The 15495-nt window shown below is 44.3% G+C and overlaps 1 protein-coding gene across 2 annotated transcripts in view; it reads right to left on the reverse strand.

Annotated features, from left to right (window-relative positions):
- The window catches only part of LOC110498401 (gamma-2-syntrophin), a 98350-nt gene that overhangs the window by 42575 nt on the left and 40280 nt on the right, over positions 1-15495 (reverse strand). For both annotated transcript variants that reach the window (XM_036955240.2, XM_036955239.2), the window contains one exon: positions 8209-8336. In XM_036955240.2, the coding sequence (XP_036811135.2) occupies positions 8209-8336 (128 nt within the window). The remainder of the gene's footprint in view (positions 1-8208; positions 8337-15495) is intronic.

Raw genomic sequence — 15495 nt, forward strand, 5'->3', positions numbered from 1 at the left:
CTAGTGTAGGACATCATTATAAATAAGATGTTGTTCAAATTAACTGACTTGCCTAGTTAAATAAAGGTTAAATAAAAAAAAATAAAAAAAATAGTCATGGAGAGTATATTGAGATAAATATAAAACCTAGTGGACACCCAGGGTAACAGTTGCCAGGAATATGCAGTGAAATCCATGAGGAAGAAGATGGAGACCTGTGATACCAATCCAAGAAGAAGAAGGAGAGCTGTGATACCAATCCAAGAAGAAGAAAAATAAGGATAGCTGTGATACTGATCCAAGAGGAAGAAGATGGAGAGCGGTGATAGTAATCCAAGAAGTAGAAGGATAGCTGTGATAATAATCCAAGAGGAAGATGGATAGATGTGATACAAATCCAATAAGAAGGATAGGTATGATACTAATCCAAGAAGGAGAGCTGTGATACTAATCCAAGAAGAAGAAGGAGAGCTGTGATACTAATCCAAGAAGAAGAAGGAGAGCTGTGATACTAATCCAAGAAGAAGAAGGAGAGCTGTGATACTAATCCAAGATGAAGAAGGAGAGCTGTGATACCAATCCAAGAAGAAGAAAAATAAGGATAGCTGTGATACTGATCCAAGAGGAAGAAGATGGAGAGCGGTGATAGTAATCCAAGAAGTAGAAGGATAGCTGTGATACTAATCCAAGAGGATGAAAGATAGCTGTGATAATAATCCAAGAGGAAGATGGATAGATGTGATACAAATCCAATAAGAAGGATAGGTGTGATACTAATCCAAGAAGGAGAGCTGTGATACTAATCCAAGAAGAAGAAGGAGAGCTGTGATACTAATCCAAGAAGAAGAAGGAGAGCTGTGATACTAATCCAAGAAGAAGAAGGAGAGCTGTGATACTAATCCAAGAAGAAGAAGGAGAGCTGTGATACTAATCCAAGAAGAAGAAGGATAGCTGTGATACTAATCCAAGAAGAAAATGGATAGCTGTGATACTAATCCAAGAAGAAGGAGAGCTGTGATACCAATCCAAGAAGAAGGATAGCTGTGATACCAATCCAAGAAGAAGGAGAGTGGTGATAATAATCCAAGAGGACGAAAGATAGCTGTGATAATAATCAAAGAGGAAGATGGATAGATGTGATACAAATTCAATAAGAAGGATAGGCGTGATACTAATCCAAGAAGAAGAAAGGGGATAGCTGTGATACTAATCCAAGAGGAAGCAGGAGAGCTGTGATACTAATCCAAGAAGAAGAAGGAGAGCTGTGATACTAATCCAAGAAGAAGAAAGGGGAGAGCTGTGATACTAATCCAAGAAGAAGAAGGAGAGCTGTGATACTAATCCAAGAAGAAGAAGGATAGCTGTGATACTAATCCAAGAAGAAGAAGGATAGCTGTGATACTAATCCAAGAAGAAGAAGGATAGCTGTGATACTAATCCAAGAGGAAGCAGGAGAGCTGTGATACTAATCCAAGAAGAAGAAGGATAGCTGTGATACCAATCCAAGAAGAAGAAAAGGGATAGCTGTGATACTAATCCAAGAAGAAGAAGGAGAGCTGTGATACTAATCCAAGAAGAAGAAGGAGAGCTGTGATACTAATCCAAGAAGAAGAAGGAGAGCTGTGATACTAATCCAAGAAGAAGAAGGAGAGCTGTGATACTAATCCAAGAAGAAGGAGAGCTGTGATACTAATCCAAGAAGAAGAAGGAGAGCTGTGATACTAATCCAAGAAGGAGAGCTGTGATACTAATCCAAGAAGAAGAAGGATAGCTGTGATACTAATCCAAGAAGAAGAAGGAGAGCTGTGATACCAATCCAAGAAGAAGAAGGAGAGCTGTGATACTAATCCAAGAAGAAGAAGGAGAGCTGTGATACTAATCCAAGAAGAAGAAGGATAGCTGTGATACTAATCCAAGAAGGAGAAGGATAGCTGTGATACTAATCCAAGAAGAAGAAGGAGAGCTGTGATACTAATCCAAGAAGAAGAAGGATAGCTGTGATACTAATCCAAGAAGAAGAAGGATAGCTGTGATACTAATCCAAGAAGAAGAAAAGGGATAGCTGTGATACTAATCCAAGAAGAAGAAGGAGAGCTGTGATACTAATCCAAGAAGGAGAGCTGTGATACTAATCCAAGAAGAAGAAGGAGAGCTGTGATACTAATCCAAGAAGAAGAAGGAGAGCTGTGATACTAATCCAAGATGAAGAAGGAGAGCTGTGATACCAATCCAAGAAGAAGAAAAATAAGGATAGCTGTGATACTGATCCAAGAGGAAGAAGATGGAGAGCGGTGATAGTAATCCAAGAAGTAGAAGGATAGCTGTGATACTAATCCAAGAAGAAGAAAAGGGATAGCTGTGATACTAATCCAAGAAGAAGAAGGATAGCTGTGATACTAATCCAAGAATAAGAAAAGGGATAGCTGTGATACTAATCCAAGAAGAAGAAGGAGAGCTGTGATACTAATCCAAGAAGGAGAGCTGTGATACTAATCCAAGAAGAAGAAAAGGGATAGCTGTGATACTAATCCAAGAAGAAGAAGGAGAGCTGTGATACTAATCCAAGAAGAAGAAGGAGAGCTGTGATACTAATCCAAGAAGGAGAGCTGTGATACTAATCCAAGAAGAAGAAGGAGAGCTGTTATACTAATCCAAGAAGAAGAAGGAGAGCTGTGATACTAATCCAAGAAGAAGAAGGAGAGCTGTGATACTAATCCAAGAAGAAGAAGGAGAGCTGTGATACTAATCCAAGATGAAGAAGGAGAGCTGTGATACCAATCCAAGAAGAAGAAAAATAAGGATAGCTGTGATACTGATCCAAGAGGAAGAAGATGGAGAGCGGTGATAGTAATCCAAGAAGTAGAAGGATAGCTGTGATACTAATCCAAGAAGAAGAAAAGGGATAGCTGTGATACTAATCCAAGAAGAAGAAGGATAGCTGTGATACTAATCCAAGAATAAGAAAAGGGATAGCTGTGATACTAATCCAAGAAGAAGAAGGAGAGCTGTGATACTAATCCAAGAAGGAGAGCTGTGATAATAATCCAAGAAGAAGAAAAGGGATAGCTGTGATACTAATCCAAGAAGAAGAAGGAGAGCTGTGATACTAATCCAAGAAGAAGAAGGAGAGCTGTGATACTAATCCAAGAAGGAGAGCTGTGATACTAATCCAAGAAGAAGAAGGAGAGCTGTTATACTAATCCAAGAAGAAGAAGGAGAGCTGTGATACTAATCCAAGAAGAAGAAGGAGAGCTGTGATACTAATCCAAGAAGAAGAAGGAGAGCTGTGATACTAATCCAAGAAGAAGAAGGAGAGCTGTGATACTAATCCAAGAAGAAGAAGGATAGCTGTGATACTAATCCAAGAAGAAGAAGGAGAGCTGTGATACTAATCCAAGAGGAAGAAGAAGGATAGCTGTGATACTAATCCAAGAAGAAGGATAGCTGTGATATTAATCCAAGAAGAAGAAGGAGAGCTGTGATACTAATCCAAGAGGAAGATGGATAGATGTGATACAAATCCAATAAGAAGGATAGGTGTGATACTAATCCAAGAAGGAGAGCTGTGATACTAATCCAAGAAGAAGAAGGAGAGCTGTGATACTAATCCAAGAAGAAGAAGGAGAGCTGTGATAATAATCCAAGAGGAAGATGGATAGATGTGATACAAATCCAATAAGAAGGATAGGTGTCATACTAATCCAAGAAGGAGAGCTGTGATACTAATCCAAGAAGAAGAAGGAGAGCTGTGATACTAATCCAAGAAGAAGAAGGAGAGCTGTGATACTAATGCAAGAAGAAGAAGGAGAGCTGTGATACTAATCCAAGAAGAAGAAGGATAGCTGTGATACTAATCCAAGAAGAAGAAGGATAGCTGTGATACTAATCCAAGAAGAAGAAAAGGGATAGCTGTGATACTAATCCAAGAAGAAGAAGGAGAGCTGTGATACTAATCCAAGAAGAAGAAGGAGAGCTGTGATACTAATCCAAGAAGAAGAAGGAGAGCTGTGATACTAATCCAAGAAGAAGAAGGAGAGCTGTGATACTAATCCAAGATGAAGAAGGATAGCTGTGATACTAATCCAAGAAGAAGAAGGAGAGCTGTGATACTAATCCAAGAAGAAGAAGGATAGCTGTGATACTAATCCAAGATGAAGAAGGAGAGCTGTGATACTAATCCAAGAAGAAGAAGGAGAGCTGTGATACTAATCCAAGATGAAGAAGGAGAGCTGTGATACTAATCCAAGAAGAAAAGGGATAGCTGTGATACTAATCCAAGAAGAAGAAAGGGATAGCTGTGATACTAATCCAAGAAGAAGAAAGGGATAGTTGTGATACTAATCCAAGAAGAAGAAAGGGATAGTTGTGATACTAATCCAAGAAGAAGAAAGGGATAGCTGTGATACTAATCCAAGAAGAAGAAAGGGATAGCTGTGATACTAATCCAAGAAGAAGAAAGGGATAGCTGTGATACTAATCCAAGAAGAAGAAAGGGATAGCTGTGATACTAATCCAAGAAGAAGAAAGGGATAGTTGTGATACTAATCCAAGAAGAAGAAAATGGATAGTTTGGAAATAGAAATAGAACCACGCCGTAGGGCACTCAACTTCAGCATCTGTAATGTGAGAGATCTGTACTCAACTTCAGCATCTGTAATGTGAGAGATCTGTACTCAACTTCAGCATCTGTAATGTGAGAGATCTGTACTCAACTTCAGCATCTGTAATGTGAGAGATCTGTACTCAACTTCAGCATCTGTAATGTGAGAGATCTGTACTCAACTTCAGCATCTGTAATGTGAGAGATCTGTACTCAACTTCAGCATCTGTAATGTGAGAGATCTGTACTCAACTTCAGCATCTGTAATGTGAGAGATCTGTACTCAACTTCAGCACCTGTAATGTGAGAGATCTGTACTCAACTTCAGCATCTGTAATGTGAGAGATCTGTACTCAACTTCAGCATCTGTAATGTGAGAGATCTGTACTCAACTTCAGCATCTGTAATGTGAGAGATCTGTACTCAACTTCAGCATCTGTAATGTGAGAGATCTGTACTCAACTTCAGCATCTGTAATGTGAGAGATCTGTACTCAACTTCAGCATCTGTAATGTGAGAGATCTGTACTCAACTTCAGCATCTGTAATGTGAGAGATCTGTACTCAACTTCAGCATCTGTAATGTGAGAGATCTGTACTCAACTTCAGCACCTGTAATGTGAGAGATCTGTACTCAACTTCAGCATCTGTAATGTGAGAGATCTGTACTCAACTTCAGCATCTGTAATGTGAGAGATCTGTACTCAACTTCAGCATATGTAATGTGAGAGATCTGTACTCAACTTCAGCATATGTAATGTGAGAGATCTGTACTCAACTTCAGCATCTGTAATGTGAGAGATCTGTACTCAACTTCAGCATCTGTAATGTGAGAGATCTGTACTCAACTTCAGCACCTGTAATGTGAGAGATCTGTACTCAACTTCAGCATCTGTAATGTGAGAGATCTGTACTCAACTTCAGCATCTGTAATGTGAGAGATCTGTACTCAACTTCAGCATCTGTAATGTGAGAGATCTGTACTCAACTTCAGCATCTGTAATGTGAGAGATCTGTACTCAACTTCAGCATCTGTAATGTGAGAGATCTGTACTCAACTTCAGCATCTGTAATGTGAGAGATCTGTACTCAACTTCAGCATCTGTAATGTCTTCACTATTATTCTACAATGTAGAAAAGAGTAAAAATAAAGAAAAAAAAACTGAATGAGTAGGTGTGTCAACTTTTGACTGGTACTGTAGATTATAGGGATAATGACGTAGATGGTGGGGATAATGAAGTAGATGGTGGGGATAATGAAGTAGATGGCGGGGATAATGATTTAGATGGTGGGGATAATGACGTAGATGGTGGGGATAATTATGTAGATGGTGGGGATAATGACAAATGGTGGGCATAGTGACGTAGATGGTGGGGATAATGACAGATGGTGGGCATAGTGACGTAGATGGTGGGGATAATGACAGATGGTGGGCATAGTGATGTAGATGGTGGGGATAATGATGTAGATGGTGGGCATAGTGACGTCGATGGTGGGGATAATGACAGATGGTGGGCATAGTGACGTAGATGGTGGGGATAATGATGTAGATGGTGGGCATAATGACAGATGGTGGGGATAATGATGTAGATGGTGGGCATAATGACAGATGGTGGGGATAATGATGGAGATGGTGGAGATGGTGGTGAAAATGAAGTAGATGGTGGGGATAATGACAGATGGTGGGGATAATGAAGTGGATGGTGAGCATATTGACGTAGATGGTGGCGATAATGATGTAGACAGTGAGCATAATGAAGTAGATGGTGGCGATAATGATGTAGACAATAATGATGTAGACAGTGAGCATAATGACGTAGATGATGAGGATAATAACATTAATAGTGGGGATAATGATGTAGACAGTGAGCATAATGAAGTAGATTGTGGGGATAATGATGTAGACAGTGAGCATAATGAAGTAGATGGTGGGGATAATAACGCTAATAGTGGGGATAATGATGTAGACAGTGAGCATAATGAAGTAGATGGTGGGGATAATGAAGTGGATGGTGAGCATATTGACGTAGATGGTGGCGATAATGATGTAGACAGTGAACATAATGACGTAGATGATGAGGATAATAACGTTAATAGTGGGGATAATGATGTAGATGATGAGGATAATAACATTAATAGTGGGGATAATGATGTAGACAGTGAGCATAATGACGTAGATGATGAGGATAATAACGTTAATAGTGGGGATAATGATGTAGATGATGAGGATAATTGCATTAATAGTGGGGATAATGATGTAGACTGTGAGAATAATGACGTAGATGATGAGGATAATAACATTAATAGTGGGAATAATGATGTAGACAGTGAGCATAATGATGTAGATGATGAGGATAATGATGTAGACAGTGAGCATAATGACGTAGATGATGAGGATAATGATGTAGACAGTGAGCATAATGACGTAGATGATGAGGATAATGATGTAGACAGTGAGCATAATGACATAGATGATGGGGATAATAATGTTAATAGTGGGGATAATGATGTAGACAGTGAGCATAATGACGTAGATGATGAGGATAATAACCTTAATAGTGGGGATAATGATGTAGACAGAAAGAAAGATCTTGTTCACAGATGACTCATGTTTACATACACATCCTGGTCAAAACTTTATTCAAAGTTAGTTAGTGCCATGATGTCATCTCCAAAAACACTAATAAGGTCTCATCCTTAATTAGATAGAACTCATCAAATGGAATATCTTTAATCAAGAAATTGAGTGCATCAGCCTGTCTTGTGTTTATTATAAATCTTCCCATTAATATGCTGAAGCAGTGCCTTCATATAAAAATATTTTTTAGTGCCAGATAATTACTTCTTATAAAATAAATCCACTCAATATTGTCTTCATTAATTAAGCCTGAAAAGTGTGATTATGGGTATCAATAATACATTTAAAAAAACATGTCTAAAGAGCACTTTCACTCTTTTCATATATTTGTAGTTTTATTTACAATTCACAGAATCAAGGACCATAATGCATCATTTGGTATCATGTCGTGACAAACAGCGATAATGTATTTCAGTTATAAGTAACAAAGATATCCATTGATTACTTCTTTGTTTATTTCTAAAATAACAGCTCCATTTGGGGCTCTAGAGGACTGCCATATCTCTTACATCACTTCCTAGGTTCCTGTCTTTCTAGGGGAGTTTTTCCTAGCCACCGTGCTTCTACATATGCATTACTTGCTGTTTAGGGTTTCTTAGGCTGGGTTTCTGTACCTCACTTTGTGACATTGGCTGATGTAAAAAAAAAAGGGCTTTATTGAATTTGATTGATTATCTAGCAGAAAAAGGGAAGGAAAATAAAATTTGTTGGGATTTCCTGCATTCATTTGATGTCGTTTAAATCTCTAGAAGAACCAATTCAGTGTGTTAAAGTCAAACCTTCCTATCATGCTGTCTCTGTCTGGGCCCTGCTGCATCGCTGACCTTGTATGCATGGGGATAGATATGGGAGTGAACACCCTCTCACCTAAATGAAAGGTGCTTGTAAAACCAACAGAAACTGTGCGCCTCAGAGGAGAATTACATCACGAGGGATACCAACAGAAACTGTGTGCCTCAGAGGAGAATTACATCACGCGGGATTACCTTACCTCAATTTAGCCGTTACGGCTTTGTATCTGGAGACTCGGGCCATCAACAAGGGTAGGGACACTGCATCCAGCCAGCGCTTCTCGTACTTTGGTTCAATAGCCGAGGGTTTGGAGGGCGAGGATGGAGCCTATGTGGGTCAGATGAAGAAGGCAGTGAGGGTCTCCTCTCATTCACTGGCTGGGTCACTTTGATCATTGTGCATTCAAAGGGCCTTCTAAAAACAACATCCTTCTTTCAGTCCATTTTGCACTCGAAAGGATGATTACCCTTGTTTACTTCCTGGATAAACTATTCATTATTAGTGCTTAGTGATCACTTATGGTAACCTAGTGAGCACATCTTTAACTTACAATGTCGTTTGGATTTCACAATGGCATTTACCCATTTGCCAATCGTAGTACCTGGCACATGTTGTTGAACAAATAATTTGCTTTCCCTCTGACCTAAGGCCTATAAACCAATCATGGCTACTTTCCACAGCAAACGATTCTCCCTTGTTCAGTTTATGTAGAGACGCTCAATAATTACACTCGACTATACTTTGAAAGTTGAGTGGTAGAGATGACAGGAAATGTAATACTATCTGTCATCGCGGACTAGAGGGATAAGGTCTCTGCCTACACCTAGGACGTGGGGAAACCAAAAGCTAAGCTGCCACGCTTGTCCTTCGTAGAATTCCCTCTTCTATAACTTGTGATATTTCAGGAGGCAAAAAACAAAGCGTCATTATTTGGAGGCATGTAAATGAATCAATAGGAAGACCTCCTGGGAGGCAATGAAAGGGAAACAATGTCAATCATTTCAATGCTGACGGCACCTAGAAGAGATGACAAGCTTAGAGAATTATAAAATCACCTGCAGGCAGGAAAATAAGAATGCTAAAAGAAGGGGGAAAACTGTCTGGGATAATCATTTTTTGTTTGTTTGTGTGAACTAAGCAATTACAGAGCAGCATTTTTTTTTCCCCCACCCGTTTCAGCTACATTCATGAGTTGCAGGGAGAACGAGGTTTAAAAAAGCCACTCCACCATGGGATTCAGTATCTAGTCTACATGGTGCACGGTTGTTGACTGCTATTATCATTTGTACAGAAGAAACCAAACAAGCTAAAACATGTCATCTATGTCCTGCTTCCTCACTATGGAAAACACCAGAGGATGCATACCTGAACACTCCTGATACTCTACAATCCAGTGATCCAAACGTGATGTGAGCAGTTTGTTGTGGCTTCAAGGTAGCTTTTCCTATTGCATATGTTTCAACTCGGGAGAGTATTTTTGTTGTTGTTGCTGTGTGTGTGTGAGGAAACTGGCCAGCTAATCGTGTTTGTCAGCCACCTGACCTCAGCATTTACTGTAGAGAACCCAGCCACCTGACCTCAGCATTTACTGTAGAGAACCCAGCCACCTGACCTCAGCATTTACTGTAGAGAACCCAGCCACCTGACCTCAGCATTTACTGTAGAGAACCCAGCCACCTGACCTCAGCATTTACTGTAGAGAACCCAGCCACCTGACCTCAGCATTTACTGTAGAGAACCCAGCCAGCTGACCCATTGTGATAAACCAGCCAGCTGACCCATTGTGATATCCCAGCCAGCCAGCTGACCCATTGTGATAAACCAGCCAGCCAGCTGACCCATTGTGATAACCCAGCCAGCTGACCCATTGTGATAACCCAGCCAGCCAGCTGACCCATTGTGATATCCCAGCCAGCCAGCTGACCCATTGTGATATCCCAGCCAGCCAGCTGACCCATTGTGATATCCCAGCCAGCCAGCTGACCCATTGTGATATCCCAGCCAGCCAGCTGACCCATTATGATATCCCAGCCAGCCAGCTGACCCATTGTGATAACCCAGCCAGCTGACCCATTGTGATAACCCAGCCAGCTGGCCCATTGTGATAACCCAGCCAGCTGACCCATTGTGATAACCCAGCCAGCTGACCCATTGTGATATCCCAGCCAGCCAGCTGACCTATTGTGATATCCCAGCCAGCCAGCTGACCCATTGTGATATCCCAGCCAGCCAGCTGACCCATTATGATATCCCAGCCAGCCAGCTGACCCATTATGATATCCCAGCCAGCCAGCTGACCCATTATGATATCCCAGCCAGCCAGCTGACCCATTATGATATCCCAGCCAGCCAGCTGACCCATTATGATATCCCAGCCAGCCAGCTGACCCATTATGATATCCCAGCCAGCCAGCTGACCCATTGTGATATCCCAGCCAGCCAGCTGACCCATTATGATATCCCAGCCAGCCAGCTGACCCATTATGATATCCCAGCCAGCCAGCTGACCCATTGTGATAACCCAGCCAGCTGACCCATTATGATATCCCAGCCAGCCAGCTGACCCATTGTGATATCCCAGCCAGCCAGCTGACCCATTGTGATAACCCAGCCAGCTGACCCATTATGATATCCCAGCCAGCCAGCTGACCCATTGTGATATCCCAGCCAGCCAGCTGACCCATTATGATATCCCAGCCAGCCAGCTGACCCATTATGATATCCCAGCCAGCCAGCTGACCCATTGTGATATCCCAGCCAGCCAGCTGACCCATTATGATATCCCAGCCAGCCAGCTGACCCATTATGATATCCCAGCCAGCCAGCTGACCCATTGTGATATCCCAGCCATCCAGCTGACCCATTATGATATCCCAGCCAGCCAGCTGACCCATTATGATATCCCAGCCAGCCAGCTGACCCATTGTGATATCCCAGCCATCCAGCTGACCCATTATTATATCCCAGCCAGCCAGCTGACCCATTGTGATAACCCAGCCAGCTGACCCATTGTGATATCCCAGCCAGCCAGCTGACCCATTATGATATCCCAGCCAGCCAGCTGACCCATTGTGATAACCCAGCCAGCTGACCCATTGTGATATCCCAGCCAGCCAGCTGACCCATTATGATATCCCAGCCAGCCAGCTGACCCATTGTGATAACACAGCCAGCTGACCCATTATGATATCCATACTGATGCTAACAAAACATGAATATGTAGAATATGTGGCCTTTGTAAGAATGTTCATCTGCATGGAATGCAATGTATATGCTGGAAAAAGACTGTGTTTTAGGGCATTCAGATCACTGTGATGTAGGATGGAAAAATCAGGATTTGGCAAAGCAATGCTGCATTTTTCCCTTAGATAATGATTTACGTGTACTGTATATTTACATTAAGGTATTTAAGCAGCTACTTATTTGTGTAACATGTACCAACAGTCTCGGTTTCAATACTACGCTCAGGTTCCACCTACTAGCAGATGTTATTGCTGGCAGGCACACCCCGATCTGTTTCACCTGTCTTGTGCATGTCTCCACCCCCCCCCCCATTCCCCCATCTCCTATTTTTCCCCATTATCCTTTGTGTATTTATACCTGCGTTGTCTGTTTGTCTGTTGCCAGTTCGTCTTGTTTTGTCAGGTCTTACCAGCGTATTTCCTGATTTCTCCTGTTCTCAAGGTTTGTTTTCTAGTCTTGTTGGTTTTGACCTTTCTGCCTGTCCTGACCCTGAGCCCGCCTGCCGTTCTGTCCCGATTGACTCTGACCTGGATTTACGAACCTCTGCCTGCCCTAGACCTACCATTTGCCTGCCCCTTTGTTATAATAAACATTCTGAGAATCAAACTATCCGCCTCCTGTGTCTGCGTCTGTGTCATATCCTGAGTCGTGATAGTACGAACTGGGAATGACTGCCCCAGCAGACTTGGACCAGCACCGCAACACTGTCTCCCTCCAAAGAGCCACCATTGGAAGACACAAGGAGTTACCACATAACTTTGTGGAGGGATTTCATACCTTGGCGGAATGCCATGACCTCGACTCCCTCATAGCCTTGACCAAAAGGATCGATGGGCGGTTACGGGAATGCAGCAGGGAGGGGAGGTCTGTTCCCGGCCACACAAGCTCGTCCACGGGTTCCCCTTCGCCCCCGAAGAATCCCGTATGCCTGCATTCCCGAGAGAATCCGATGTCACACAAGTTCCCTCGGGAATCATTGAGGACTGTCGACTCACCTCCTCCGGAGCCCATACAACTGGGCAGGGCTAGATTGTCTCCTGAGGAATGTTTACGCAGACTGAACTCCAAAAGTTGTCTGTATTGTGGTACTTCAGGACATCTCTTCAGGTGCTCATGGACTCTGGGGCCTACGGGAGCTTTATGAACGCTACCCTGGTGTCGGAGCTGGCCATCTCCACACAACACCTCTCCATTCCCATGGCCCCCATAGCACTGGACGGACGCTCTATCGACAGGGTCACTCACAGTACGGTTCCCATCAACCTGTGAGTGTCAGGTAACCACTGTGAGTCTCCTCATGTAACTGTGGTTTTGGGATTATCATGGCTCCAGAAGCACATACCCCTGATCGACTGGGCTACGGGTTCTATCCTGGGTAGGAGCTCGTTATGTCACATCGTCTCAATGCGGCGCAGCCTGCCCGTGGACGTCCTCCTGTGGAATTGGGAAAAGCCTCAGATCTCTCAGGTTTTCAACACGGGCCGCACCACATCTCTTCCTCTGCATCGACCCTACGACTGCGCCATTGACCTCCTCCTGGGCACTACGCCGCCTCGGGGGCAACTTTATTCCCTGTCAGGTCCGGAGATCAAGACCATATGAGGGAACATTGAGGACTCTCTGGCCGCAGAGCTCATTCGTTCTTCCGCCTCTCCAGCCGGCGTAGGGTTCTTCTTTGTGGAGAAGGGCAGAACCCTGCGCCCGTGTATCAACTACCGGGATCTTAATGGCATCACAGTAAAAAAAAAACACTCCTCTCCTCAGCTTTTGAGCCTCTCCAGGGGGCGACCATTTTCTCGAAGTTGGACCTTCGGGAACTCCTACCATCTGGTTCAAATACAAGAAGGAGACGAATGGAAGCCATTAACATGGCTAGCGGACACGATGAGTACCTGGTTATGCCATTCAGACTGACCAACGCTCCCACAGTGTTCCAGGCCCTGGTCATGTTGAACCAGTTCATGTTTGTCTACCTCGGCGACATCCTGGTCTATTCCCGTTCTCCCCTTCCAACAAGACCTCCAGCGCCTCCTGGAGAACCAGTTGTTTGTTTAAACTGTGAAATATGAATTCCTTCACTCCACAATCTCTTTTCTGGGATACGTCATCGCTGCAGGGAACATTCAGGGGGATCCTAACAAGGTGAGAGTGGTTGTGGGGTGGCCCCAACCCACATACAGAGTGCAGCTTCAACGTTTCCTGGGATTTGCTCATTTCTTCTGCCGCTTCATCCAGGGCCACAGCCCCCTGGCTTCCCCTCTCTCTGCACTTACCTCACCCAATGTTCCGCTCACGTGGTCCCCAGCTGCTGACCGGGCATTTTCGGATCTCAAACATCAATTCACCACAGCCCCGATCTTAATCCATCCGGACCCATCCTGTCAGTTGGTGGTGGAGGTCGACGCCTCAGTAGTTGGAGTGGGGGGTCGTCCTGTAACAGTGATCTTCCCAGGACCAAAAGCTGCAACCCTGCGCTTTCCTGTCCCATCGTCTTAATCCCACTGAGAGGAACTATAACGTGGGAAATCGGGAACTTTTTGCAGTCAAGATGGCGCTGGAGGAGTGGAGACACTGGCTAGAAGGGGCTGAACATCCATTCTTAGTGTGCACCAACCATAAGAATTTGAATATCACTGCACTGCCAAGCGCCTCAACTCAAGGCAGGCCTGTCGGGCTCTGTTATTCACTCGCTTTAATTTGACCATCTCCTACTGCCCTGGGTCCAAAAGTGTGACCCCTGATGCCCTCTCTCGCTTGCATAGCTCTGCAGCTACACCGTCTGACCATCATCCCTACCTCCTGTCTGGCAGCAACACTCGTCTGAGGTATTGAGAGCCTGGTCCGCAAGGCTGAGGGGGGCCCGGCTAACCGGTTGTTTGTCCCAGATTCTGCCCGGTCCCCGGTCCTTGAATGGGCTCAGGAGACAAAGGGTGGTGGTCCACCACCTTGAATGAGCTCATTCCTCTAACCTTACCTGCCATCCCGGCTCCATCAGGACTCTGGCTTTCCTCTGACAATGGTTTTGGTGGCCTACCATGGTTCCTGATGTCACCACGTTCGGCGCCGCCTGCACAGTGTGCGTGCAGAATATGACTCCACGGCAAGCAACGCTAGGCCTCCTTCAACCACTCCCTGTTCCTCACCGCCCATGGTCCCATATATCACTGGACTATGCCACTGGTCTCCCTCCGTCTGAGGGTAACACCACCCTCCTTACGGTAGTGGATAGGTTTTCCAAAAACTCCCATTTCATTCCCCTTCCCAAATTACCCTCAGCTAAGGAGACGGCCCAGCTCATGGTACAGCACATCTTCTGGATCCATGGACTTCCGGTCGACATGTTCTCTGATTTTGGTCCTCAGTTCTTGTCTCGATTCTGTACCCTTATTGGGTCAGTTCTTGTCTCAATTCTGCACCCTTATTGGGTCATCGGCCAGCCTGTCCTACGGGTTTCATCCCCAATCTAACAGCTAATTGGAGTGAGCCAGTCACGACCTGGAGACGGCTCTTCGTTGCCTCGTCTCTGCCAACCCCACCACCTGGAGCCAGCAACTCGTGTGGGAGGAGGACGCCTGCAACACCCTTCCCTGCTTGGCCACTGGTCTCTCACCCTTTCGAGTGTTCTTTGGATTATCAGCCTCCGCTCTTACCTGAGCAAGAAGTCAGCATATCCTCGGCCCAGAAAAGAGAGCCCAGTCCATTCTTCTCAAGACCACCTCCAGGTATCGGCGACAGACGGACCGCCACCGGAACCCGGCTCCCCGCTATCGTCTCACACAGAGGGTATGGCTCTCCACTCGGGATCTGCCCTTCCGGGTGGAGTCCCGAAACCTTCCCCCGCTTTATCGTCCCTTTCCTCATTTCTAAAATCTTTAGCCCCAGTGATGTCTGTCTTCTGTTGCCCCACACACTCTGTATAGATCCCACTTTCCATGTGTCTACGACTAAACCTCTGTCCACATACACATCCCACTTTCCATGTGTCTAGGATTAAACCTCTGTCCACATATACATCCCACTTTCCATGTGTCTACGATTAAACCTCTGTCCACAAATACATCCCACTTTCCATGTGTCTACGACTAAACCTCTGTCCACATATACATCCCACTTTCCATGTGTCTACGACTAAACCTCTGTCCACATATACATCCCACTTTCCATGTGTCTACGACTAAACCTTTGTCCACATATACATCCCACTTTCCATGTGTCTAGGATTAAACCTCTGTCCACATATACA

The sequence above is a fragment of the Oncorhynchus mykiss genome, chromosome 19, assembly GCF_057628025.1.
Source record: "Oncorhynchus mykiss isolate SJ-2025 chromosome 19, ASM5762802v1, whole genome shotgun sequence".
In the NCBI taxonomy this organism is placed as follows: Eukaryota; Metazoa; Chordata; class Actinopteri; order Salmoniformes; family Salmonidae; genus Oncorhynchus; species Oncorhynchus mykiss.